This window comes from Marmota marmota, unplaced genomic scaffold (genome assembly GCF_001458135.2).
Source record: "Marmota marmota marmota unplaced genomic scaffold, marMar, whole genome shotgun sequence".
Lineage (NCBI taxonomy): Eukaryota > Metazoa > Chordata > Mammalia > Rodentia > Sciuridae > Marmota > Marmota marmota.
This window is the reverse complement of record NW_026000173.1, coordinates 1,711,843-1,739,717: the sequence shown is the minus strand read 5'-3', so window position 1 is coordinate 1,739,717 and position 27,875 is coordinate 1,711,843. Positions and strand designations below refer to the sequence as shown.

Genomic DNA, 27,875 nt, shown 5'->3' with positions numbered 1-27,875 from the left:
AATATATATATATATATATATATATATATATATATATATATATATAGAGAGAGAGAGAGAGAGAGAGAGAGAGAGAGAGAGAGAGAAATAAAAAAGGCTAGAGTTGTAGCTCAGTGATGGAGCATCTCCAGGTTCAATTCCCAGTACCTGAAAGAATAATAATAATATACTTGTAGTACTTTCATCTCCATTATTGACATACAAGGAAATAGAAAAAAAACTTCACAGTGGAAATAACTATAAAAACTTGAAATGATTGGTGTATATATGCTTTTTTTGCCAAAGGTATCAAAAAACTAAAACAGAATTATTATGAATCCAAAATTCAGGGGTAAAATAGCACTCATGTTGTTAATCCTGTGTTAGAGAACTTTTTCCTTAGAGTATTTGATGATTCCAGAATGTCTGGCTGAGAATAATTTCTGAAGCCTTTAGTAAACAAAAGTGCAACAAATAGAGTTAAAGGCCTACTAATTAGGGGCAGAGAGAGGTTTTTATAGATCCTACCCATAATGTATTGAGATATCAAATTGAAGATACAATCTAAAATTGCCAATAAACAAATAAAAATACATGTAACCTCATTAATAATATATACTAAAACAAGATACTATTTCACTCATCAGATTGACAAAAGGTAAAATGCCTAGTGAAGCAAAATGATGGTAAAGATATAACAAACTTGGAAATACCTTACATTGCTGATAGGTATTAAAATCTGTGTAACACTTAAGAAGGGAAATTTATTAATATCTGACAAATTTCATGAGGTTTATGCATATATAGCCTATAACCCATTTTCTGCTATTTACTCTAGAAAATTTTTTAAAAATATTCATAAATAGATAGTATTCAAAGTATTTATAACTGAAAAATTGAAGATTATAACATTCAGCTATAAGGGAATGGAGTAACACATTTTACTATATGCATATGGTGGAATTCATATAGATGTTTATTAAAAATCAGTAAGTTAGTGTACAATCAGTGACTTGAAAAATTGTGTTCTATATATGCAATATAAAATGAATTGCATTCTGCCATCATGTATAACAAATTAGAATAAAGAAATAATTTAATTTTAAAAATCAGTAAATTACATCTTCAGTATTACATCTTTAGTATACTGTGAAAAAGTCTTAAAAACATAGTAAGAGGCAAAAATAAATTTTACGATTATACATGCATACTATTTAAATTTATGAAACACAAAATAAAAATGATTCTATATATTATTTACATCTATGTGCAATGAAACTGTTAAAACATTATTAGAAGGATACATATCAACCTTCTAATCCCACAACACTAAGAGGGAAATGAAATTAGAAATTAGAAATGAAATTAGAAATTAGAAATGAAATTAGAAAAGATTACAAAGCAGAATCCTTCCATTTCTTAAGAAATGGCCTTAAACAAAAGTGGCCAATGTTTAATTTTGTTAAATTTGGGGGTGTGCTAAGTACAAGCATATTCTATCTTGTTCTCTATATTTGGATGTATATATATGGAACATTTCATAATTAAAAATTAATGTTTTATTTGATGGTAATTTGATGAAAGAAAGAAGGTCTGATAAAGACTAAGAGGAATGCCCTGACTTTATATGCAGAGTTGACAGGAATGGGCTCTCCAAAGAAAAGACATTAGGTTGAAATATGGAGAAGTAGATAGAAAGCTGGTTTTTCAAAAAAGTTGCAAGCAGATCAATATGGGAGCAGACAGCAATGTGTGCATCCTCAGGGTGACACTGAATCTGCTGTTGGTTTATCTATGATCAGTCCTGGACTTCACATTCTTTGAGAGCATGGACACTGAATATTCTGTTCCATATTGTATTTCCACCACCAAAATAGCACTTAATACACAGGAAGTCTCAAAAAATAATCTTAATGTAAACTTTAGTGCCCAGTTGTCAGACCCGCTGACAATCTGTAATTCCTGGTACAGCAGAGATGCTTAAGAAAGACACACACACACACACGCATTCAGTAGAAAATGAGCACCGTCTTTACTTTTTTTATTTCCTTCTTTTATACAGCATTGTTAATTAAAACAAGGGGAAAGAAAAACATCCTTTCATCAGCTTAATCCTTACAAGCATGGATAAACGTTCTCAGGAAAACTTTGTTTATGGTCACAGTGCTCCATATTTCTTATCAATTAACTTGTGGTTAGTTATTCCCAGGCAAACACACACACACACACACACACACACACACATATATATAAATTTTACACTTGGCAGAACATTCTTTTCTCCTATCTTCTTAAGACATCAACAAGGACACAGTTCAAAGAGTTCATACTTTCTCACAGAACTCCTTGTTTTGCTAAGCACCGCAAAACTTAACACTTTGTGTGCGTGAGCACACACCCAGTCAGCAACAAGGAAAGACAGGAGCAAGTAAAGTCTGATGGGATTGATGCTATTAATGAAATAGGCAAATGGGATCTTTGATAACCCCTTTCTGATATCTCTTTTATCTGTCCTTCCTTCCATGGCAAGTACTTCTTTTTAAAAAAACTTCCTTCTTTTTAAAATAATTTTTACTTTTTTTTCTTTACACAAATGGAGCACAACTTTTCATTTCTCTGGTTATACATGATATAGTTACTAGCACCAAAACAGACATGTACAGAATAGAGGACACAGAGACAAACCTAAATAAAATACAGTTATCTCATACTAGACAAAGGTGCCAAAAACATACATTGGAGAAAAGATAAACTCTTCAACAAATGGTGCTGGGGAAACTGGAAATCCATATGCAACAAAATGAAACTAAACCTCTGTCTTTCACCAAAACTCAACTCAAAGTGAATCAAAGACCTAGGAATTAGGCCAGAGACTCTGCAACTAATAGAAAAAAAAAAAACAGGCCCAAATCTTCATCATGTTGGATTAGGCCCTGACTTCTTTAACAAGACTCCTAAAGCACAAAAAGTAAAATCAAGAATAAATACATGGGATGGATTCAAACTAAAAAGCTTCTTCTCAGAAAAATAAGCAATTATTGAAGTGAAGAGACAGTCTACAGAATGGGAGCAAATTTTTACCACATGCTCATCAGATAGAGCAATTATCTCTGATATATAAAGAACTCAAAAAACTTAACACCAAAAAAAAAAAACAGTAATAAATGGGCTGAGGATATGAGCAAATACTTCACAGAAGAAGATACATAATCGGTCAACAGATTTATGAAGAAATGGTCAACATCTGTAGCAATTAGAGAAATGTAAATCAAAACTACTCTAAGATTTCATCTCTCTCCAGTCAGAATGGAAATTATTAAAAAATCAAACAATAATTATTGCTGGTGAGGATGTGGGGAAAAGATACACTGATTCAATGCTGGTAGGATTGCAAAATGGCACATTGCAAACTGGCACAACCACTTTGGGGTAGTGTGGAGATACTTTAGAAAACTTGGAACTGAACCACTATTTGACCCAGCTAGCCCACTCCTTGGTCTATACCCAAAGTACGTCACTTTAATCATTTTCTTCCAGGACCAGGAATCCACTGTCAAAAATAAATCCTCCTGAACTTGACTTCCCTCAATCCTGGAAAGAAATCTGTATATTGAATGACATCAAAGTGATACATCCCATCACCTTCAAATACAGTTTCCTTTGTTATTTGCATGTGAGAATTTTTAGGAGAAAGTTTCTTTGAAGATCCTTCATCAGAAGTTTGCAATGGTGCTGCGTAATACTCCATTGTGTATAAATGCCACATTTTTTTTTATCCGTTCATCTATTGAAGGGCATCTAGGTTGGTTCCACAGTCTAGCTATTGTGAATTGTGCCGCTATGATCATTGATGTGGCAGTATCCCTATAGTACGCTCTTTTAAGATCCTCAGGGAATAGTCCGAGAAGGGCGATAGCTGGGTCAAATGGTGGATCCATTCCCAGCTTTCCCAGGAATCTCCATACTGCTTTCCAAATTGGCCTCACCAATTTGCAGTCCCACCAGCAATGTACAAGAGTACCCTTTTCCCCACATCCTCGCCAACACTTATTGTTGTTTGACTTCATAATGGCTGCCAATCTTACTGGAGTGAGATGGTATCTTAGGGTGGTTTTGATTTGCATTTCTCTGACTGCTAGAGATGGTGAGCATTTTTTCATGTACTTGTTGATTGATTGTATGTCCTCCTCTGAGAAGTGTCTGTTCAGATCCTTGGCCCATTTGTTGATTGGGTTGTTTGTTATCTTGTTGTTTAATTTTTTTGAGTTCTTTGTATATTCTGGATATTAGGGCTCTATCTGAAGTGTGAGGGGTAAAAATTTGTTCCCAGGATGTAGGCTCTCTATTTACCTCTCTTATTGTTTCTCTTGCTGAGAGAAAGGGAGAGAGAAGGGAAATCATATGGAAATGGGAGGAGACCCTCAATGTTACACAAAATTACACATAAGAGGTTGTGAGGGGAAAGGGGGGGAACAAGGGAGAGAATTGAACAACAGCAGATGAGGTAGAGAGGGAAGATGGGAGGGGAGGGGAGGGGGGGATAGTAGGGGATAGGAAAGGTAGCAGAATACAACAGTCACTAATATGCCATTATGTAAAAATGTGAGTGTGTAACCGATGTGATTCTGCAATTTGTATTTGGGGTAAAAATGGGAGTTCATAACCCACTTGAGTCAAATGTATGAAAGATGATATGTCATGAGCTTTGTAATGTTTTGAACAACCAATAAAAAAAAAACAGGAAAAAAAAGAAGTTTGCAATGGAAATTAAAGTTCATTCCAACTAGAATATTAATTTTATCCTTCGGGAATACCTCAGAGCCTGTTAGAATTTAGCCTTAAAAAGAATTAGGCAATACTAAGAGCAATGACCCTTTTTGGGAACCTGTGCCCCATTCTGACCTCTCATCAAAAGACTTAGGTGGGGCTTTTTTAAAAATAACTTCCACATAAAGCCTGGTCAATGTAGAGAGTCTCAGAGATCAAGCTGAGGGCAAGGTGTTGGGAACAACACCACACCTGAGATTTGTCTCTCACTATGGGCAAAGACAAGCTTCTTCATTTATGTTTGGTGTTACTTCTTGTCTTGTTTTCTGCCAATGACTCAGACTCTGCCGAACCGTAAGTCTCACTGAAGTCTCAAGACTCTAATCAGTCGTTCCCTTTTATCTTTACTTTGCCTTTCCTATTAAATGCTACCTTTCCACTCCTTAAGGTACCTTTAAGTCAGAGAAGATTGTCTTGGTAAACCCATTTTTTTCTTTCACATATTCTCAACTCTTGAAATCACTTCTTTCCAGTGGACCAATCATCATAAATACAAGAAGTAGTCACTAGGAAGCACAATTTGAAACCTTATACTCTATTTTCTCATGAAGGTTCTTTTGGACAGAGGGCATTGAACATAAAAATATCAGGGTGTATAGTGGGGGGCAACTTAATTCACACTGTAGGTCAGATTTGTACAGAAAGGACAGCTCCTTTATTATTTAATCATTTATCAAGTCTTCATGAAAAGTCCCCCAATTATTGGTCAATGGGAAAAAACGAATTTAGCCCTATCCAATTTTAAATTTGATGAAATACAATAATTGCATTTTGCTCTCTCCCTAGTTCCTTCTCCAAGATAGTGTCTAGAGGGTTATAGTCTCTATAACCTTCTGGAGGAGAAGAGGGACAGAATGTTTGGCCTCAAGAGTTTTCTGTCTCTTTTTGCACTGTTAATCTGATTTCTTTTTACCTGCTGGCATGTACTGTTGGAGTCACTAGACAGCTGGTTTCTCTCTTTGATCAAGATGTAAAAGTCCTCTGGTTGACTCTGTCTCATTTCAGCTCTTTCACCTCCCATTTAATCCCAACGTTCTACTGCATTCTACATTCAGTAAAGTCACTATGATTCCAACATAGCTTAGGCTGCACAGTCAGTGTGCTCCTTTGCAGTTGAGGCTCATCTGGGGTCCCTGGTCTAAACCAAGCTACATTTACATTCTTCAGAGAATGGTGGGAATTCTTGGATCTGATAAGAAAACATACACACTGAGGTGTCCTGAGGAGGTTAAACTTCTAACCCTCCTTTGCCTACACACACTGTACTGCCAGATGACTTTGGTGAAGCTACATTTCAGACTTATAGAGGACAACCTCCAGAGTTCAAAATTGGTAGAGAGGTAAGAGGACCCTCCATCTGTTGTTACCTTATTCATCTGTCACAATTGGTCCTGTTCAGGCCAAAGTATGGGAAGCAGGAATTAGTACTCTGATCAACTAACTTTTCTGTCTTTCTTAGGCTTCCTTTTTGCACATTTTTTCATCAAACAATACAGGTGAATTTCTCTCCCAACATTCTTCTACTTCATCTGCAACTGCAGATACATCAACTCCCACTGCTCCCCATCCAGATAGCATTTGATTATAGGTAGAGATTATTTGGTGTTCTGAGTGCAGGTTGAATGAATAAAGCAAGAGGCATTTATTGGGTTCGGAAATACAAAGCAGTTTGTATCCTCAAATGCAGTCTACACTACACAGGATTATCCCATCCATTGAAAATCATTATGCCCACCTTTTAGCAAATAGCAGTAAATCTAGTTATCATAAACAGAAAGGGATTTTTCTCTACACAGTGAAGAAATCCTTATCTTATCTCTCCAGAGTTAGACTTTGATGTGAGAATTGAGAGAGTGACAAAGAGACAAAGTATCTGTTTCCCTCTTCTAGGGACAGTAAGATTCCAGGAGACTAAAGTTTCAAATAACAGGTGAAAATAGTAAATTAAAAGTTATCAGTTTAATATTTACAAAATTTAGCTCCTACTCCAAAGGCAAATATTTAAAATGCAAACATTCATGGTTGAGTAATATATTGAAACATTGTGGTGGCTAACTGCAGGTGAAATCTTGGGCAAATTACTCAACCTCAGTGGGTCCCAACTTCAGTATCTATTAGATTGAATATTAACCAAACCCTTATGAAATAGTTGTTTAAAATATCAAATATGTATATAATTAAATTTTAAGTTGTTATCAAGTAGGCTTAAAATTTTTAAAAAAATAGTATATTGAGTCAATTATACACTTATGTCTCCTTTCCTACTGAGATCAAAGAACTAGAGGAAAAAAGCTGGATGGGAAGGCAAAAAATAATGTTTATCATGTATCAGATGCTTGAAAGAACAGTACACAAGATCTCAGAAAATTCAGGTGCCAGGGAAGAGTTAGATGAGAAGTACAAGTTGAATGACCATGGGTAAGTTACGTAATTACCATGACCTTCTCTTTTTTTATAATAAAAACTTAGTAGTCATGCAAAAAAAAAAATATGAGATTTACATTATTTAAGAGTGACCCTAAAAATTCATGACATATTTTTTTTTGCCAAGAAATTCTTCAAAACACATAAAGAAAGATTGATGTTTAGGAGTAGACCACCTGGAGAATGAGGAAACAAACTTCACTTCTGTATTCCACAGATCAAATACCTTTGGTATTCTCCCCTCCAACTCTCTGCTCTTTACATAACAAAGCAATATTAGGATTCTTGTACCAAGTTTCCTATTTAAAAAAAATTAAGATATGAGTTCATGTTGATGATGTATGGGCAAAAGTAGTACAAGATATAAGAAAATAATAGTTCTTAATTGCAAATTAACTACAGAATCACCATCTTATTGCTCTTGGTTTATTGACTCTTGGTACAGAACCAATTACAGCTATAAATAACTATTGTTCTGGAGAACACAGAAGACAATGCTTATTATTATAGGTTTGTATCTGATTTAACCTCTTACCTTCCCAGACATTATATGGTGCTGGTCCCCTCTCTTCTCCACACTGTGACCCCTGAGAAGGCCTGCCTCCTTCTTAGCCACTTGAATGAGACAGTAACTATCAGTGCTTCTCTGGAGTCTCTAAGGGAAAACAGAAGCCTCTTTACTGACCTGGTGGTGGAGAAGGACTTATTCCATTGCATCTCCTTCACTGTGAGTACTACTAGAGTACTGGCTGCAATGCCTGTCTCAATGAATTCTGCTAGTCCTGGTGATAGGAACCTGGTGTTCAATCCCAAGTAATCACTTTAAGAATGTTGTTAGGTCTTCCACAAAGACCATAGACTGTAACTTCTCAGCTACAAAGCATGCATCTTCCACTAGAGTAGGGGGAAAATATTTTCTAAATGCCAAAGTTTAGTTTAATTCCTAAACAAAAATCCTGTTGCCCACAAAAATAGTATAACATGGAGGAGTTTTCCAGTTTTGACATATGATTTTCTCTGAAAGAGTCAGGATTGGACATTGCCTAGGAGCAGATTATGCAAAGATAATTCTGCATTCAGTGCATTTTTTTCTTGTGATGCATGTTAGATGTCATCTGAATGTTTCAATCCTGCAAAATACTCCAAACATCCAGTACCTCTTTGAGGTTGACTAATGGGTCATGCTCAGTTCTTATATTCTCTCATATTTTTTTTCAGGACAAGGAATATTCATAGACTCAGTTAAAAGAAATGTGTTTTAATAACTAGAAGTCTATATCAGTCAACTTCTTGTTCTGTGACCAAAATGCCAGATGACAATTTAGAGAAGGAAAAGTTTATTTCGGCTCATGGTTTCAGACATAGCGACCATAGTTGGCTGACACCATTGTTCTGGGCATGAGGTGAGACAGGACATCATGGCAAAAGAGTGTGGCAAAACAAAGCTACTCTCCTTGTAGCATCTGGGAAGCAGAGAAAGACGGAGACAGAAAGAGATAGAGAGGCAGAGGAGTCAGGGACAAGATATAGTCACCAAGGGTACACCTCCAAGGACCTATATTCTCTAGCCATGCCCACTCAGTAGTTCATTCAAATTATTAATTCATCAAGTGGATTAATCTAGTTATGAGATTACAGTTCTCATAATCTAATCTGAGTTCTGCTGATGGCTGCTCTTATTAATTTCCCCTATTTCTTATGTTAATGTCTTTGTTCCTATATCCAGAGAAATAGTATTTTCTACCAAGCTGCTTTTAAGCTAAAGAACAGTTAGAAATAATAATGAAGAACTCAGAAGGAATGGGTGTAGAGTTCCTCAATTATAAAATATTTGTTTTTTAGCTCCCAAGGATTTTATCTTCTTCAGAGGTAGGATTCCTCACTATCCAAATAAAGGGACCTACACAAGATTTCAGGAAGAAGAACACAGTGCTGGTGAAGAATGCTCAAAGTCTGGTCTTTGTCCAGACAGACAAACCCATCTACAAACCGGGCCAGACAGGTATGTAAAGAAATTTCCTCAGCCAGGGCAACACTGAGAAGGAAGGGCCATCTCCCCTGCAGGTTTTCCAGCCAAAGTCATCATCATCCAATCCTTTATCTTCTTGACTAATAACCCAAATCATCTACTTTTCTGGGTATGAATCTTACAAGATAATTTGTTTTTTAGTGAGATTTCGTATTGTCTCCCTGGATGAAAATTTTCACCCCCAAAATGAACTGGTAAGCATCATATGTCTATGAAATGGGAATGAGGGGAGGGGCAGATTGGACTACTCTTCCAAAGCCAGGCAGAAAGGTCCAAGAAGAGCAAGATGATGAAAGATATTCCCTTTGTAACCTGACTCCAGCCTCACCACAATTCTAGAGTCTCATATAGGACAAAGTTGAGGGGCAGGAGATGAAGAAGTCTTTTCTCTTTAACAGTAATTAATCAATCTGATAATAGCTACATTTAATTGCTCTGAATATACTGCAATAAGGATAATGAATTATTAATAATATATTTAATACATATATTAGAAAATATATACAATATAGAGTTGGATGTGCTTACTGAACATCACTTGCTCCAACTGGCCTTCAACATATGACAAAATAACAAAGCTACTTTTTTTTTTACATTTTTTAATTGACACAGTAATCACACATATTTAGGAAGCACAGGATAATAATTTGATACATGTATAAAATACGTAATCACCAAATCATGCCATCTCATTTAGCATTTATTATTTCTTTGAACGCTTCTCTTCTAGTAGAAGTAATAGTCTTAGTTTGCTTTTAATCAAATAATTCTGGAAATTCTATTCCTACTGGGTCTAAGTCAAAATGACATATAAATCTATGAATATACTTCTCTTGTGAAAGTAAATACTATAGTCATATCTTCATTTGGAGGATGTAAGTATTCAAGTGATATTATTAAATAATATTTTTCAGGGAAATAGCAACACATAGTAATAACCACATTACTTCTTTCCTGTTTTCCTATAGATTCCACTGATATACCTTGAGGTAAGCATCTCAAAGGAAGTTAGTATTTTGATGTGTTAGAAAGTTCAAATATTCCTCCTCCCTGAAGCCCAATTTATTGTATTTTATCTTCCTTCTACATGTGTCTTTCCCAAAGGCAATGCTAATTACCACCCTCAAAATTATTGGTAGTGTTCAAGGACCATCATAACTTAATGTTATCACTCCCTATGCTTCTTGCTTTTCTTTAGAACCCAAAAAGAAATAGAATTGCACAGTGGCAGAGTCTCAAGTTAGAAAGTGGCCTGAGTCAACTCTCCTTTCCCCTCTCATCAGAGCCCATTCAGGGCTCCTACAAAGTGGTGGTACAGAAAGAATCAGGTGGAACAGCAGAGCACTCCTTCACTGTGGAGGAATTTGGTATGGATAATATAAGTGGGAAAGGGCAGGACTTTTCTGGTACATAAAATATGCATTCACTTAAATCATTTAAATTTTACATAGGTATGTTGAACTTGAATTAAAGACAGTTAAACCTATCTCTAAAGAAAGCCATCATGATTATATAAACAAAGTCAAAAGGGTTTGTAAAATCATTTCAGTATTCTTTGAAAAATATGAAAATTCTTACCTAAATACAACTATCATCATCTGTTAGTGTCATTAAAATCTACTGTGGTTAGAGTCTGTTTTAACTGGTTCTGCATGGATTGTTAAATCTTGCCATATTAAAGTTAGTGCATTGAAAAATTCATATAACATTTCAGAGTACCATTTGAGGGAAAATTATAGACATGTCAAAAATGTTTGCATTTCCAGTAAATGTTCACCAGCCTCTCTTTTTATCATTATCTCTATTAACAGTGCTTCCCAAATTTGAGGTCAAAGTTCAAGTGCCAAAGATAATCAGTATCTTGGATGAAAAAGTGGAAATAACAGTATGTGGAATGTGAGTTGTTTTATCTACATTGTCATAATTGGCATCAATTCTGAATAATTATTTATCTAAGTATAGATAATAAATTTAGTTTCCCTCAGCACTTTTATAATAGTATTCCACTGACTTCCCTTTGAGTACTTATTAATAAAATCACAAATATAGAAAAGAAAAAAGACACCCTTAATCAATATTTAGCTTTCCATATTTGTATCATATTTTTGCTTTAATATTTTAGATTAATTAGAGGTCACAAAATTTTCCCCAAATACATACCTCTAAAAAAATAGAGGTATTTCCCCACTTACAACATACCATTATTACACTAGCAAAATTTAAAGTATTTTTCAATATTAGTTATAAACTTATAGTCAAATCCTCAAATTTTTCTGAATGTGTCTAGAGGTGTTTACACGTTGTTTTTGGCAATTTTAACTCATAAGCACTCTTTGTTTCAACTCTCTATGATGGAAATTTTCAACCAAGTACAAAAGTTAACAGAAAAGTAAAATGAAACCTCATGTGCCTGGTACCTATTAAAAAAAAACTATGAAATTCTCCATATTTTAACTCCATTTACTCTCTCTATAGTACTTTTATTTTGCTTTAATAATTTAAAGCAAACCATAGAAACCTATAAATATCTTAATATCTTAAAATTTGTAGCCTTGTTTCTCCCTATGGCACTAATTTATTGAAGACAAAAGGCCTGTTAGATCCTAAACATTTCACTGGCTGGAACTGTCTTCTTGCTTCTCATGGAACACTGAATTAATTATGTTCAATCTCTCCACTGGGCAATTTTAAGAAAATACTTTAATGATTAACATAGATTCTTTGGTACAGTGATGGAACTAATTATTTAATAGCCTCAAATAATATTTCTCTCAGAATTTTCTACTCTAGGATATTTTACTTTCTCCTTTTCTTCATGTATATACCATAATTACTAATCCTGACATGGATCAAGAAGGAGGAGGCTCTAATGAGACTGACTGAAAATATAATAGAAAAGATCATAGGTCAAAACTACTGGGCAGAAGCCAATAATTAGAATTCTAACAAAGTGACTTACACATAAAATAAATGATCTAGTGACTGATATTATGACTATAAGGATAACAGGTTGAAATAAGCAGTCATGAGAACACTACCAGTGACACTATTTTATTGAGGTGTGCTATTTTTCTGAACTTCCATTCTTTCTTTTTCTTTTTTTTTTCTGAGCCTCAATTCTTTCTTCCTTTTTCTTGGAAATTGGACCTAAGGACATTTAACCAATGAGCCACAGCCCCAGGCCTATTTATTTATTTAAATACAAGTTGTCATTAGGTTACTTAGGGCCTTACTAAATTGCTGAGACTGGCTTTGAACTTGCAATCCTCCTGCCTCAGCCTTCCATGTTGCTGGGATTACAGGCATGCCCCACCAGGCCCAACTGAGCCCCCATTTTTAAGTAGTAAATTGAGGGAGTGAATATGATCTATAAAGATCCCTTTCACTTTTATCTTTTGTGAAATCAGATAACTCGAGTTTTTTTAGCCTTGAGAATAAAACTCATTCTGGCAAATAAGCAATAGCAGAGGGAGCAGGCTAGATAAAGAAATGTGACAGCCTAACTATTATAAGGCTTGTGGAGGGTTGGTAGTGGGAAATGCAGGTGGTCTTTCTCAATTCCTGATTTGTTTCTCACGTGATAGATACACCTATGGGAAACCAGTCCCAGGACTTGCAACTGTGAGCATGTGCAGAAAACTATTTCATCATGGTAATTGTTACAAGAAAGAGTTCTGTGACGAATTCAGTCAGCCGGTTAGTATTCAGTGTTCTTTCTTGGTACTATCACCATTTCAGCCAGGAGGGCACTCTATTTTACAAGCTAGAAGGAGAATAATACGACAAACTTGTCCCAAAATATCCCTTATCCAAAACAGGAATTTCTATTCTTAGTCAATAAGATTCATTGAAAAATTAACCTTAGAGATTACAAAGCAGAAATGAATATGAGGTTCCTGAAGGTCAATTAACAATTTAACCCAAAAAAGTTTCCTTGGCATTAGAAAGAAAATAAATTTAGTGACTATGCATCTTAATCAGCTTGACATTTATTGTTTTTGTGTTCTCAGCTCAACAGTGATGGCTGTATCACCCAACAAATAAAAACCAACTTGATTCAGATTAAAAGTTCGGGCTACGAAATGAAACTCAGAGTGGAAGCCAAGATCAGAGAAGAGGGAACAGGTTTGAGTACTAAATGAGTATGGGAGATAAAATACTAAACATTGATTTATTTCTCATAACAAAATGAGGTTGAGAAAAGTTGACATAGAAAGGAAATTTTAGGACTAAAGTAACTTTCAAGAGTATTCACTCTTTTCTGTATATTTTTCAGACCTGATATTCACTGGAAATGGGACCAGTGAAATCACAAACATTGCCACCAAACTCAAGTTTGTGAAAGTGGACTCACACTTTAGACGAGGAATCCCCTTTTCTGGACAGGTATAGTGTAACTCACAAGTAGGCAAAATTTCCTGTTGATATAAGTCCAGGGCCCAGTGATGTAACCCATACTTGATTAGTTATTAATTAGTCAATATGACCAAAGTCATGAAACCAAAAACTAGAACTTCCCTTTGTAAATATCACTGATGAAATGTACAAATCTAGAGTAAAGTACTCACCCAGCTAGCACTGGAATTTTCAGTTTCTCACAAGTGACTCTCAGTTTATGGCTGCCAGTGCCTTCTTCGTAACTGTTCTTCTACTTAGAAATAGGTGAATAAACAGTTCAAATTTTAGGTATAGGTATTATTATATCATGCATTTCATAGTTATTATTGTATTGTTTTAATATGTAAGATATATAATTTAAGAATAATAAAGCAAGGCAAATACTGATTTTATTTATATTAAGAATTGATTTCATTGGTTTTATAATTATTTAACTTTCCTCAAAAAGAAATATTTTCATGTGGGTTTCCATAGCTGATTATTTCAGGAGATAATAGTAATGTTACTGACCAATATTTTTGGAATAAATGTGTCAGATATCTTCTAATATATTTTAAGTGGATTACTTTACTTAATCTTCACTGCTACATATGAAGGAGGCACTACTGCTAGCCCCAGTGGGAAGCTGAAGCACAGAGAAATGCTTTGTTCAGGGAGGAGGAGAGTGAGCACAGCCAAGCACTCTAGCCTCCTGCTAAATGAAAAGGGGAAAGCAGCCCTTTTAAGTTGATTCCTATAATTTTGGCACTAGATGTAATTACTAAATTATTAAATATCAAATGTAATCACTAAAAAACCTCTGACTAGTAACATAATTTAAAAAATAAAACCTCCCTGATCTTAAAGGAATACTAAGGAGTTTCAAAAATAAACCAGTTATGGAAGCATCTGAGGAGCCCAAATGGAAGAAAAGCCTCCTAGTAAACTTAGTTACAGCATTAAAGGCATATGTGCACATGAGTTCTGTTCTCTTTGTTTTCCCTATAAATTATCGAATACTTTTTCTTCTATAGGTGCTTCTGGTGGATGGGAAAGGTATTCCCATTCCCAATAAATTGATCTTCATCTCTGCAAGTGAAGCCAATTATCTTTACAATGCAACTACCAATGAACAGGGTCTTGTAGATTTTTCAATCAATACCACTAACATCTTAACCAACAAACTTTTTATTACGGTAAGTACCACAATAAATAAACCCTCTGAGGACAAAGAGAGAGAAATAACATTAGTAACAATGAAATATTCAGAGCAAACATTGCATTTGAAAGAAATAAGAAGTCCAGACTTCAAGGTTAGATATTTGAGGATAATTGAATTTCATGAAAAATAATTAAGGCATTAGAAAAGGATATTATAGGAGTGACTGATAATTTCATTAGTATTATTTGTAAAATTTTATATACTGTGTAAATAAAAATCTTATTTGATTTGGGTCCTGAATAATATCAGCTGCTTCACTTATTAATGAAATTTATGTTATATATTTTCACATCTACTTAGGTATTTTGTAAAGTGATCATGAATACACACACACCTAGTATATATTATCTAATGATGATGATCAAAAGATTTCTACAGCTAAAAGTTTTCTTGCTTGTTATCATAAACAAAAAGTGGTAAAAGACGACAATTTGTTGATTCTAGCTTAGATAAAGAGTATTTAAATTATTTCTAATTCCAAATATTCCTGCTAATTAAATTTAAAAATATGTGATGATGTTAAATGTTTTCCATGTAATGGATACCTGCTCCTCCTTAGGACCAAAAAGATAAATAAGCAGAGTCCCTACACTTAAAATAGTTGAAATATCCATAAAGTTAACAGACCTGTAAATTATTAGTATAATGTATCTAAGTATAATAGTTTTTAAACAAATAGAAATTTTATTATGGGATCAAATAGATTAGTCTGTAAAATATGTCAAATAAATTTAGGAAAAAAATATTTATGCACCAAGAAAAGAGCTAAGGAGCAGTGACTTTTTAGGGAATATGGAATTATGTGCTAAACATCTGCAAGGTTTAAAGTTCCAGGAACTACATAGGCCTTAAAAGTTGGAAATCATAATAATGAAAAGAAGTATGAATGCAAATTTTCTGAGGATTATTTATAAGCAATTTTTAGGTCAGTAAGATAATATATTACATTTATACATAATATAATTTCAATAAAGCAATTTACAAAGGATTTCAGTTATCTGATGATTCTCTTTTCTGTTTGGATGATTTATACTTTCCATTTGAATATCATTATTCCTCTAGCTCTGAAAAGTAGAAGAAAAAAGAAAAACAAAATGTCAAAGCAGTGATAAGTCAGCAGAAGCAGGACAAAGGAGACAAGTCTGTGGATGACTTCTTTTTAATATCTTCAACATAGGGATACTGACAACTCTGGTATTTAATAGTCAGCAGGGATGAGGGAGACACAGAATAGAAGACACATAGTTTTAACTATTCATTTCGATAAGAAACTAACTAAAGAATTTCAAGATAATTTTGTCTCTTTGCTTTTCTGTTGTATCAGGTGATCCACCAGCAACCTAACACATGTTTTAACTATATATGGATCCAAGAAGAACACCAGGGAGCTCAGCATACTGCAAGTCATGTTTTCTCCTTAAGTGGGAGTTACCTTTACCTGGAGCCTGTGGCTGGTACCCTGCCCTGTGGCCAAACACAGAATATCAAGGCACATTATATACTGGATGGACAAGCCATGGGAAAGCTCAAAGAACTCATTTTATATTACCTGGTAAGAATAAGGCAGTGGAAGGTATTCGGGTCTTATCAGTAGACAGAAGTGATCAATAGGTCCAAGAATGTCACAATAAATTACCTGTGCACCACAAGTAATTCTCATCCATGCTCCCTTGACTCTTACTTTTCATCAGGTTGATTCCCTCCAGCAGACTCAACAAACCAAAGTGGGTCAAGGTCAAAGATGTCAAGTCTCTTTTCTGTTGATTTTTCATTTCAGATCATGGCTAAGGGAAGCATAGTCAGATCAGGGACCCATGCTCTGTCTGTGGAGTCAGGAGACAGTGAGTACCCTCAAACCCATCTCCCCATTTGTTCATTAACACATTTATTCTTACCCCTCAGTGACAGTTCACAAATGGAGAAATTATTTTTATTATTCCCTCATAACAAGAAGAAAGACAATAAGAAAAATATAGAAATTCCTTATGATTCTTTGGCATCTTTTTAAATGGTCAATAGACACGTTTGACTGCCTACTGTAGATCAGACACTCTTTTCCCCCCATAGCTTTGTTGAGGTAAAAATGAGGTACAATAAAATGCACATATTTGAAGTATGCAATTTGATCAATTTTGACATGTATGTAACCAATACGATCAATATAAAAAAGCACTTCCATTACTTTTTTTTAATTTGAAATCATGCAGCGTGTACCCTTCATGATTTATTACATTAGAAGTCAATCACCTTAAGATATATAGAAACCCACCCCCACATGTCAACTATTTCAAAATTAAATGGCATTTATAAATATCTAGAGGTCAAGTAAGAAAGCACAAGAAAAGTAAATAAAAAGTGCTTTGAACTAAGTGATAATTAAAGCTTAAAATATCAGGATCTTTGTGATGAAAGTACTCAGATGAACATTTATAACAAAGTACTCATATCAAAAAGAAGCCAGAATAACAATAAAATTACTTTCAAATTATGTATTAGGAAGGAAAAAATAAAGAATAAGAACAAAAATATATGAAATAGAAAAGAAATAATACAAATAAAATTTGATAAAAATCTAATCAATAAAAAGAACACAAAAATTAATATTAATGGAAAGGGAGTTATCAAAATAACCCTTATGGATGTTAGAAATATATTAATATAATATTACAATTGTGTGCCAACGTATGTGATAACTTACTTATAACATGTTCTATATTAAAGATGGATCCATGTGCTGCTGAGAATAAAGTGTATTCTGTCATTGATGGGTAAAATATTTTATAATGTCTGTTAAGTCTAAATTATCAATTGTATGTTTTACTTCTATAGCTTCTTTATTTAGTTTTGTTTGGAAGATCTATACAGTGACAGAGGCATGTTAAAATTACCCAATATTATTGTGTTGTGGTCTATTTGATTCTTGAAATTGGGAAGGGTTTGTTTGATGTACGTAGATGCTCCATTGTTTGGGACATAAACATTATGATTATTATGTCTTGTTGATGTATGATTCCCTTAACACAGTATGAAATGGCTTTCTTTGTCCCTTATTAACTTTAGCTTAAAGTCCACCTTATCTGATATGAGGATAGAAACCCCTGCTTGTTTAGGTGATCCAAGTGAGTGATATGTTTTTTTCCCATCCTTTCACCTTCAATCTATGGATATCTTTGCTTATGAGATGAGTCTCTTGGAGACAGCATATTTTTGGGTCTTGTTTTTTAATCCAATCACCCAGTCTGTGTCTTTTTATTGATAAGTTTAGGCCATTAACATTCAGAGTTATTATTGAGACATGGTTTGTATTCCTGGTCATTTTGCTTTTTAACTTGACTTGGTTTCTCCTTTGATTGACGTTTCCTTTAGTGTAGTTTCTTTCTTTGCAGATTTTCATTGTTGATTTTCATCTCCTCCTCATGGAATACTTTGCCAAGAATGTTCTGTAGTGTTGGCTTTCTTGCTGTAATTTCTTTTTAACTTTTGTTTATCATGGAAGGTTTTTATTTCATCTTAAAATCTGAAGCTTAATTTTGCTGAATATAGGATTATTGGTTGACATTCATTTTCTCTCCAGAGCTTGGTATATGTTATTCCAGAACCTCCTAGCTTTGAGGGTCTGGGTTGAGAAATCAGCTAGGATCTGAATGGGTTTCTCCCCTATACATAATCTGATATTTTTCTCTCGCAGCCTTTTAAATTATATTCTTATTCTATACGTTAAGCATTTTCATTATAATGTGCCTTGGTGTAGGTCTGTTGTATTTTTGTACATTTGGAGTCCTATAAGCCTCTTATATTTGATTTTCCATTTTATTCTTTAGGTTTGGGAAAATTTCTATTATTATTTTATTGAAAAGATTGTGCATTCTTTTGGTTTGTATCTCCATGCCTTCGTCTATCTGGTAAATCTTAAATTTTGTCTTTTCATGTTATCCCATGGTTCTTGGAAGTTCTGTTCATAAGTTCTTAACATCTTTTCTCCATGGTAAACTCTATTTTCAAGATTACATATTTTGTCTTAATTGTCTGAGGTTCTGTCTTCCAAGTGGTCTAGTCTGTTGGTGATGCTTTCTATTAAATTTTAAATTTGGTTTATTGTTTCCTTCATTTTAAGGATTTCTGCTCATTTTTTCCCCAGAATCTCCACCTCTTTATTGAGGAGGTACAATTCATGTATTTTCTCTTTCATTTTATTTCTTATACTGTCCTTTACTTATCAAATCAGTTTAACTATGTACATTCTAATCTCCTTCTCTGACATTTCATCCACTGTGATGTTGATGGATTCTGTTACTGGAGTATCTAGGTTTGTTTGGGGTGATTTGTTCCCTTGCTTTTTCACATTGTTTGTGTGTTTACTGCCTCAGATTTATACTGTTAGATGGTTAGAGTTTCTATCCTGTGGACTTAAATGGTGTCTTTGAAGGTTTCCAGTACCTCACTGTTTAGGGGAAGACAAATAATAAGAACCACCAATGCAAACAATTTACAACATTAAACCAAATAGTTCCTACTATGACATCTACAATGTTAATTATCATAATAAACATAAATTATATGATCAGTTACTGCCTACAATAAAAACAGCAAGTTTGCAAAAGGATTTATAATTTCAAATGATGGGCAGAGAGAGAACAGAAATGATATAGGATGGGATGATTATGAGGAAGAGAGAGGAAGAAGTAAAAAATTAAAGGAAGAATGAAAGAGACAATAATAGAGATTGGCTGTTAGCAGAAGAAAGGAGAGAATCGAGGAGAAAAAACGTATAAATTAAAAAAAAAAACAGGAGAAAAAACATATAAATTAAAAATTTTTTAAAATAAAAAGTAGAAGAATACAAAACAAAACTATACCAATCAAACACTCTAGTTCACAAAAAAAAACTAATCCATGAAAAATGACTAGCTTCAAAAATGCTAGAAATGGGAATGTCCATTTATCATCAAGGTCACAATTAAACAGAGAAAAAGAATTTTTAAAAAATCTTGTGAAAAGTTAAAGAATTCTTTCCATTGGAGTTCAAAAAGATTCTCAGTTTCTCTTCTCAGCAGTTTTAGGTGGGGGCACCCAGAGTGTGATGTTCCACCCTTTAGATTGCTGGAATGACAGTGGTAATCCCACAGGTAGAATTCCTGGAGGCATAGTTTAGGCTTAGGTGGGATCTAGGCTCTTTGCTGAGTGCCAACTGGTCTGGAGATTTTAAATCAGTGCACCTCTAGTGTCCGCTACTTGCTGGTCCATGTTGGAAGACTGTATCCCAGGGTTCTCTCCTGGGTTCCACCCATGTGGTCGGGGGACCCAATTCTTGCATTGGTGGTTGTCACCTTCAGATCCCACATTTCCTGGTCTTGGGTTCAGTCTTCAAACACTTGTGCCCCTGCCTTCATAGTTTCCAGCCATTGGAGGGGGAAAGGTAAAGCTGGGTGGATTTTCACAACCAATTGTCCCTGGTGTAAATTTCTCTCCACATTTGATTTTTTTTCTGGTCACTTAAGCACACTCTATGCCATGCAGTGTGTGTTTATGGGTCTGTATTTGGGACCAAACTCAGATTTGCCAGGAATCAGCCCCCTCAGCTGCTGGTCCCCACACAGGGGCTGCAAAATGGATCCTTCCTTTGTCCTCTGCACGCTGCCTGGAGAGATGGAGGCTTCTTTTCCCACACATGGATATTGTGCAGCAAGTCTTTCAGATTTGCTGGGCAATGTCCTTGATCTCTAAATGCCCCATACCCAGATACGCCTCAGGCCTCCCTAAAAATGTGGGTTCCTTTAACTCCTTTATCCCTCCACCATGCTCAGGAGGGACCACTCTGGCTGGTGTTTCGTGTCTGGCCGCTGGTGCTTCAGACTGTGCTGCTGGGGATTTCATCCTTATTTTATTACATCTGACCTCCTGAGTCCTGATCTGCTTTGAATGCCCAGTTTTAAATTCCAGAAAAGTCCCCCACTCTTTTTGTTTGCCCAACTTGCTGAGAAAGCTGCCTGTCTGCTTTCTTGGTTTCAATCCATGCAGCAGCCAGGAAAATGACTGCCTCTATTCCACCATCTTGAAAACCCTCAGATACTCTTTTAAGGTAACTAGTTTATTCACTGTAGTTCATCTCTTCTATTGGACACTAAAATAAAAACCTTTTTAAAGTCTAAGTACTTCATGAATAAGTTGGGAGAAGGGAACCATGGTTGTTTTCTATTCTAATTCAATCCATGTGAAGGATTAGACCACTGAAGAAAGAACCCATGAACACTGTAGTAATTAAATTTTAACCTAAGGCAAACATTTTGCCAACCTACACCTCACCGCTTAGCTAAATTTAATGACTATTTGAATTTGTTCTGTGTCTAACATTTTCTTTCATTTTTATGATTCCTCTTCCTACCAATTTGGAAAATAAAATCAATTATCAAATCAATTATTTATTAGAAAACAATTGTAATTGTATGTTTTAATTGTTATTACTTATGCAATTGCTCTCCATAAAAAATCATTAAAAACCCTCTCTGTAATTAAAGAACAAATTTGTTCACCACTTGTTTGACTCTTTTAATTGATCAATTGGATTGGCTCCCATTGTTATCTTTTTTTTTTAATAAAATACGGATTATTTTTATTGCAGAAATGTCATTCAAAGAACTTTAAAAAACATGTTCAATTAATTAGCTAATATGATCGGGAATCTATGAAAACAGTTATAAATCAGTACTCAATATATGCAATCATATGCCCATTTCACAATAATAGTTGCTAGAAGTTTCTGTTTTAACAGGAAATATGAGAGCAAAAAGCAAATCTAGTTCAGGGATTTATTGTAACATATGTAGGAGAAAAATTGTAGAAACTTAAAGCAAAATAAAATAAAGATAAGGATAAAAAACAGATCCAGGTGGGAATAAGGGATTACAATAGGAAAAAGAAACAATTCTGCACATCTGAAGATAAAGCCTGTCTTATGTGTTAGCAGCAACATTTGCTGTCCTCTTGTTAAGATAATAATTTGCAGAACTATTTAATATATATTATCAATAATACAAAAGCATTGAGTTTCTCCTGTATTTTCTAGCACTATTCTTCTTTTTCTTTTTTAATTGATTTTATTTTTTTAAATACATGACAATGGAGTGCATTACAATTCTTATTAAACATATAGAGCACAATTTTTCATATCTCTGTATATAAAGTATGTTCATGCCAATTCATGTCTTCATACATGTACTTTGGATAATGAGGTCTATCACATTCTACCATCATTGCTAACCCCCTGCCCCCTCCCTTCTCCTCCCAAACCTCTGCCCTATCTAGAGTTCATCGATTCCTCCCATGCTCTCCCTCCTTACCCCATTATGGGTCAGTCACTTTATACCAGAGAAAACATTCAACATTTGTTTTTTGGGGATTGGATAACTTCATTTAGTATTATTTTCTCCAACACCATCCATTTACCTGAAAATGCCATGATTTTATTCTCTTTTATTGCAGAGTAATATTCCATTGTGTATATATATGCCACATTTTTTTATCCATTCATTTACTGAAGGGCATCCAAACTGGTTCCACAGTTTAGCTATTGTGAATTATGCTGCTATAAACATTGATGTGGCTGTGTCACTGTAGTATGTTGTTTTTAAGTCCTTTGGGTATAGATGGAAGAGAGGGATAGCTGGGTCAAATGGTGGTTCCATTCCCAGTTTTTCAAGGAATCTCCATACTGCCTTCCATATTGGCTGCACCAATTTGCAGTCCCACCAGCAATGTATGAGTGTATCCTTTTCCCCCCACATCCTTGCCAACATTTATTGTTATTTGTCTTCATAATAGTTGCCATTCTTACTGCAGTGAGATGATATCTTAGAGTAGTTTTGATTTGCATTTCTCTAATTTTATTGATTTTATTTTTTATTTTGCTAGAGATAATGAACATTTCTTCATATGTTTGTTAATTGATTGTATATCCTCTTCTGAGAAGTGTCTGTTCATATCCTTGGCCCATTTATTGATTGGTTTATTTGTTTTTTGTTTTTGGTTTTTTTTTTTTTTTTTTGGTGCTTAGCTTTTTGAGTTCTATATAATACCCTAGAAATTAGTGCTCTATCTGATGTATGAGGGGTAAAGATTTGCTCCCAAGATGTAGGCTCTCTATTCACTTCACAGATTGTTTCTTTTGCTGAGAAGAAACTTTTTAGTTTGAGTCCATCCCATTTATTGATTCTTGGTTTTAATTCTTGTGCTATAGGAGTCTTATTAAGGAAGTTGGGGCCTAATCCCACATGATGAAGATTAGGGCCTACTTTTTCTTCTATTTAACACTATTCTGTACAGCATCCAAATTCCTCAAATTTCAGAACTATTTTTGAGTCTGTTTAAAATTCAGAATACAAATTTTAAATAACAAAACCTTTACAAATGTCAGTAATAATGGGTTAATTTCTTTAAATTATTCTTTGCAAAAAAAGATGTCTGTTCTCACTTCTCTTTCTGACCTTATGGCATATCAGTCTACTTTGCTTTCTATGTTTAGCTCAAGTGACAGAAGGGCTGAAATTTCACTCCTTTTAGAGTGGTAATTTATTTCTTTTTCAAGATCAGAACTAAAATTTGATCTGTCCAATTGGACAATGATATGAATGGCACGGCACTGCCTAAGAGACATCAGAAACCCCATTTCCTCCCAAATTTAGAGTTTTGCTGTGTAAGCACCTCACAGTAAACAATGTTAAGTTAAAGTAAAGTTTACATAGGGTTGGGGAAAATCCCTATTATATACAGAGTTATACAGTTTTTAACTGAGCTTCACCGATAGCAGGGCTTTAAGACACTTTTTAAAATAATAAATTTTATCTGTATATATTTAAGGTATGCAACATGATGTTATGGAATAATGTAGGTAAAAAATGGTGAGTATAGTGATGCAAATAAATATATTACATTATCTCACCTGGTTGCCCATTTTATTGTGTATATACCAAGGGCAGCTACAACCTACTCAGCAGAAATCCCAAATACAGTATAATTTTATTGACTATAATATTCATGTTGTACATTAGATTTTTCATCCTAATGTAATACTTTATAAAATTTCCTGAAGGATATTTTTAAACTCTTATAGTCAAAAGGGAAAAATCAGTTGTAATTTCTCAACAATTATGACATTCTTGTCCTATGATATTTTGAATTTCAACAATGGCTAGAGACTCTGCTGTTCTATGTGTAGTCTAATTGTATCAAGAATATGTAAATGGAGAACTTGGAAGCACAGGACTTTGAAGACTTATAGCTAGGTGTCTGGGTACAGGATGTGGAGAAGAGGAGGGAAGATATGGAACAAATGACAGATTGTTTTCTGCCCTTTTTTAATATTTATTATTTGGTTGTAGGTGGACACACAATCTTTATTTCATTTTTATGTGGTGCTGAGGATCGAACCCAGTGCCTCATGTGTGCTAGGCGAGCACAGTACACTGAGCCACAACCCTAGCCCCTTCTGTTCTTCTTTTGTGAACCAATATTCCAAACTCTTTGTTATCATTAAACAAATTGTTTGGCTTTTTAAATTTCTTTTATTCAGATAAATGTGGGTCATAAACTCAAGTCAGCATTGAACCATTCAGAAACTAGAAATATTACATCTATCCTTTTTTTCCTCTTAGCTAGTCTTAAATTTTAATGTGCTTTTCAAAGTGTAACTGAGTATCATTTAACACTTCTGGTAGACAAACATTAATAGGACTTGTAAGAGCTTAAAACTGCAATGAAAAGTCAAATATCTACATTTTCTCTTAGGAAGTCTAATGGCCATTAATTTCTTCATATTCTGAGATTTTTAAAAGTCACATATTTGAAAAATACATGTTATCAATTCTAGCACTATATTTAAGTTGAAAATCACCTCTAGTCTGAAGTCTAAATAAAATGGTCTTCATTTATCATGCATATATGGAGCAACTTGAAACTATTAATATTTAAGTTGATTTAGGCATCAGGTGGAAAATCAGATGAAGAAAGATGTAAGTGAAAGGAATTTTGTTAATTTAGTCTACAACTGAAGTCATGAGGGAGACATCAGCCTATTAATATCACCAAATAACTACAACAATATTTAAAGAGATTAAGCCACTGAATGCATAGACACAGTTCTGAACTGGGTGAAACCAAGCAACAGTTGGTCTAAACCACCACCATGTTTCCCACTCTCTCCATGCTCCAGTGAAAGGCAGTTTTTTCCTGTCTCTCTCTGTGGAATTGGATATCGCTCCCATTGCACGAGTGTTCCTCTTTACCATTTTACCAGATGGAGAAGTTATTGGAGATTCTGAGAATTTTGAGATTGAAAATTGCTTAGCCAACAAGGTAAGTGATTCAATATAAAATGATAAGAACACAAATAAATGATACTATTATCAATTTTACCCCAAAGAAAACTGGGCCAGAAGAGTGAAGTGAGTTGTTCAGTGGTTCCCAATAAGTTAATGGCAGAGTCAAAACTTCAGGCTTCAACTATAGCACTTTTTAAATTACTACCACATACAATATAATTCATTTTTGTATCAGCTCTATGCTGACTCCATTATATGCATATATAAGGTTAAGACTCAGAAGTTCCAAACAGCTGTAGGACAAATAAAAATAACTAGAGACACCTTTCATATACCAGAAGCATTGATGGGTTTCTAAAATTCAAACAAGCTATCTATCTTTGTGATGTCAAATTTAATGTCTTGGGACAAGACTGATATATTGAATAAACATTTTCTTCACAATAGCTAAGCTATGGAACCAACCTAGGTGTCCTTAAACAGATATATTGATAAAGAAAATGTGATGTGTATGTATTTACATATATATGTGTGTAAACACACACAATAGAATATTACTTATCCATAAAAAAGAATGAAAATATGGCATTTTCCAGTAAATGAATAAAATTGGAGACTATTAGGCTAAGTGAAGTAAGCCAATCTCAAAGGCTGAATGTTCTCTCCGATATGAAAATGAACACACAATGGGGGAGAGTGATAGAAGTTCACTGGATTAGACAAAGGGGAATGAAGAAAAGGAAAGGTAGATGGGAATAGGAAAGACAGTGGAATGAATTGGACATAACTTTCCTATGTTCATATATGAATACACGACCAGTGAAACTCCACATCATATACAATCACAAGAATGGGATCCTAATTAGAACAAATTATACTCTATGAATGTAAAATTTGTCAAAACACACTCTACTGTCATGTAACATCTAAAAATAACAACAACAACAAAAACAAAAACAAACCTTTGGCCAAATTTAACTGATGTGGTTATATTTCAAAGGGTTGGCATTTCTCCAAGGACTCCTGTTCCCTGAACATTCTAGAGCCTACCTAAATTAAATAAATGTAATTGACAGTAAGGAAAAAAATAATTTTTTTTCAATAAACAATGAAGAAAAGATGTGAAAAGAGGTCCTCAACTGACATTCCTGACGAGGTCATATAAAGCTGAATGTAAGGATGACTGAAGAAACGCATGTAAAGACATGATTAAATCAAGAAACTGGCTTTTTTGACCTTTCTTTCAAATTCACAGGTGGATTTGAGCTTCAGCCCTGCACAAACTCTTCCAGCCTCACATGCCCACCTGAGAATCACAGCTTCTCCTCAGTCCCTCTGCGCCATCCGTGCTGTGGACCAAAGTGTGCTGCTCATGAGGCCTGAAGCTGAGCTCTCTGCATCCTCGGTGAGTGCCAGTCAGAGTTCAGGGATCAGCAAGGACCGTGAAAAGGGCTCAGAGCAAGAGAAGCCTCTATTGAAAGTAAAATGTGATAATAAAGGTACTTACCACTTGAGTAGTCCTTGATAGTCTCTCCCTGTCCCACATAGGGGTTGTTCTCACTTACTTTTCCAAATCCCAGAAAATAAGTAATAGCCCCATTTTAAGATGACAAAACTAAGATTTGGAGCAGTTGTGATGTTTGTGCAAGATTACCCAGAAGTAAGTGGCATAACTGAGATGTGATTCTGAAACTCTGCCTGCAAGTTTTGATTCTTCCTATTCTATTCTAAGCTATTACTTTCAGCATGTATTAAAGGAATTTAGTCTCTTCTCAATATTTCTATTCTTCTATTTCTGTAAGGAATCAAATCTAATGTCTTCATTTTAATGTCTTCAATAATCTTCATGAAAGCTACATTTTGTTAAGATTCCTCACTTATGAGACAGTCATGCTCAAAAAGGAAAATGGATTAATGAGTTGCTAAAAGTATTAGATAATATGACTTCTGTCTAAATAAAATAATTTTGGTCTCAGGAATAAATCAGCTTGCTACAAAATTAATATTTGAAAGCATTAAGGAAGTCATGTACCTTCTAACAGATCCATTCATGTCTCCATGTTCCTTGGGATCTGTGAAAATGTTAATAAGTAATTCACAATTATTTTCAATTTTTAAAAAATGTCCTACTGCATCTTTGTTAACAACACTGATTCACTAAAATTTTAATTTTCTGCTTTTTTCTGTAATTATAATAATTCTTGGTATTAACTCCTGACATGTCATGCTTATTTATTTATTATCTTATCATTGTTGTTGGTATTGTTTCAAGCCCACTATGTGCTGGATCTCTTGCAGGAGCAGAGGAAAAAGAAATAAATGTATCACAGTCCTTGTCCTTACAGAACTGTCATTATTGAGGGGTAATACCTAAAAGACTATATGTGACTCAGAAAAATGGTTAATACCATTTGGAAGAAATACTGACAAATAAATAGTTTTTCAAAGAACGATTACCAAAGGAAGGGACATTTTTAGAAACTACATCTCCCAAGTTCTAAATAGAAAACTAGGTTATTTATATTTTGAAAATTTTCAGCATAATGTGAAAAAAATTTGTGAGTTCATCATTATCAAAAAGTTATGGTAGACCAACTCCACATTATGTTCAGGCACAAGAATGGGATTCTAATTAGAATAATTTATACTCTATGTATGTATGATATGTCAAAATACATTCTACTGTCACGTATATCTTAAAAAA

At 34.3% G+C, this 27,875-nt stretch overlaps 1 protein-coding gene across 3 annotated transcripts in view; it reads left to right on the top strand.

Annotated features, from left to right (window-relative positions):
• The first annotated feature begins 4,938 nt into the window (after positions 1-4,938).
• Positions 4,939-27,875, top strand: part of LOC107159928 (PZP alpha-2-macroglobulin like) — a 45,346-nt gene continuing 22,409 nt past the window's right edge. For 2 of the 3 annotated variants that reach the window (XM_015506575.2, XM_015506574.2), the window contains exons 1-15: positions 4,940-5,100; positions 7,774-7,957; positions 9,073-9,232; positions 9,401-9,453; positions 10,228-10,248; positions 10,458-10,626; positions 11,071-11,155; positions 12,844-12,955; positions 13,270-13,384; positions 13,536-13,645; positions 14,671-14,832; positions 16,183-16,410; positions 16,636-16,699; positions 25,063-25,205; positions 26,427-26,576. In XM_015506575.2, the coding sequence (XP_015362061.1) occupies positions 5,018-5,100; positions 7,774-7,957; positions 9,073-9,232; positions 9,401-9,453; positions 10,228-10,248; positions 10,458-10,626; positions 11,071-11,155; positions 12,844-12,955; positions 13,270-13,384; positions 13,536-13,645; positions 14,671-14,832; positions 16,183-16,410; positions 16,636-16,699; positions 25,063-25,205; positions 26,427-26,576 (1,839 nt within the window). In that variant the 5' untranslated portion in view covers positions 4,940-5,017. Of the gene's footprint in view, positions 5,101-7,773; positions 7,958-9,072; positions 9,233-9,400; positions 9,454-10,227; positions 10,249-10,457; positions 10,627-11,070; positions 11,156-12,843; positions 12,956-13,269; positions 13,385-13,535; positions 13,646-14,670; positions 14,833-16,182; positions 16,411-16,635; positions 16,700-25,062; positions 25,206-26,426; positions 26,577-27,875 lie in introns of all 3 variants that reach the window. The other variant, XM_048787856.1, reaches the window with a different exon arrangement.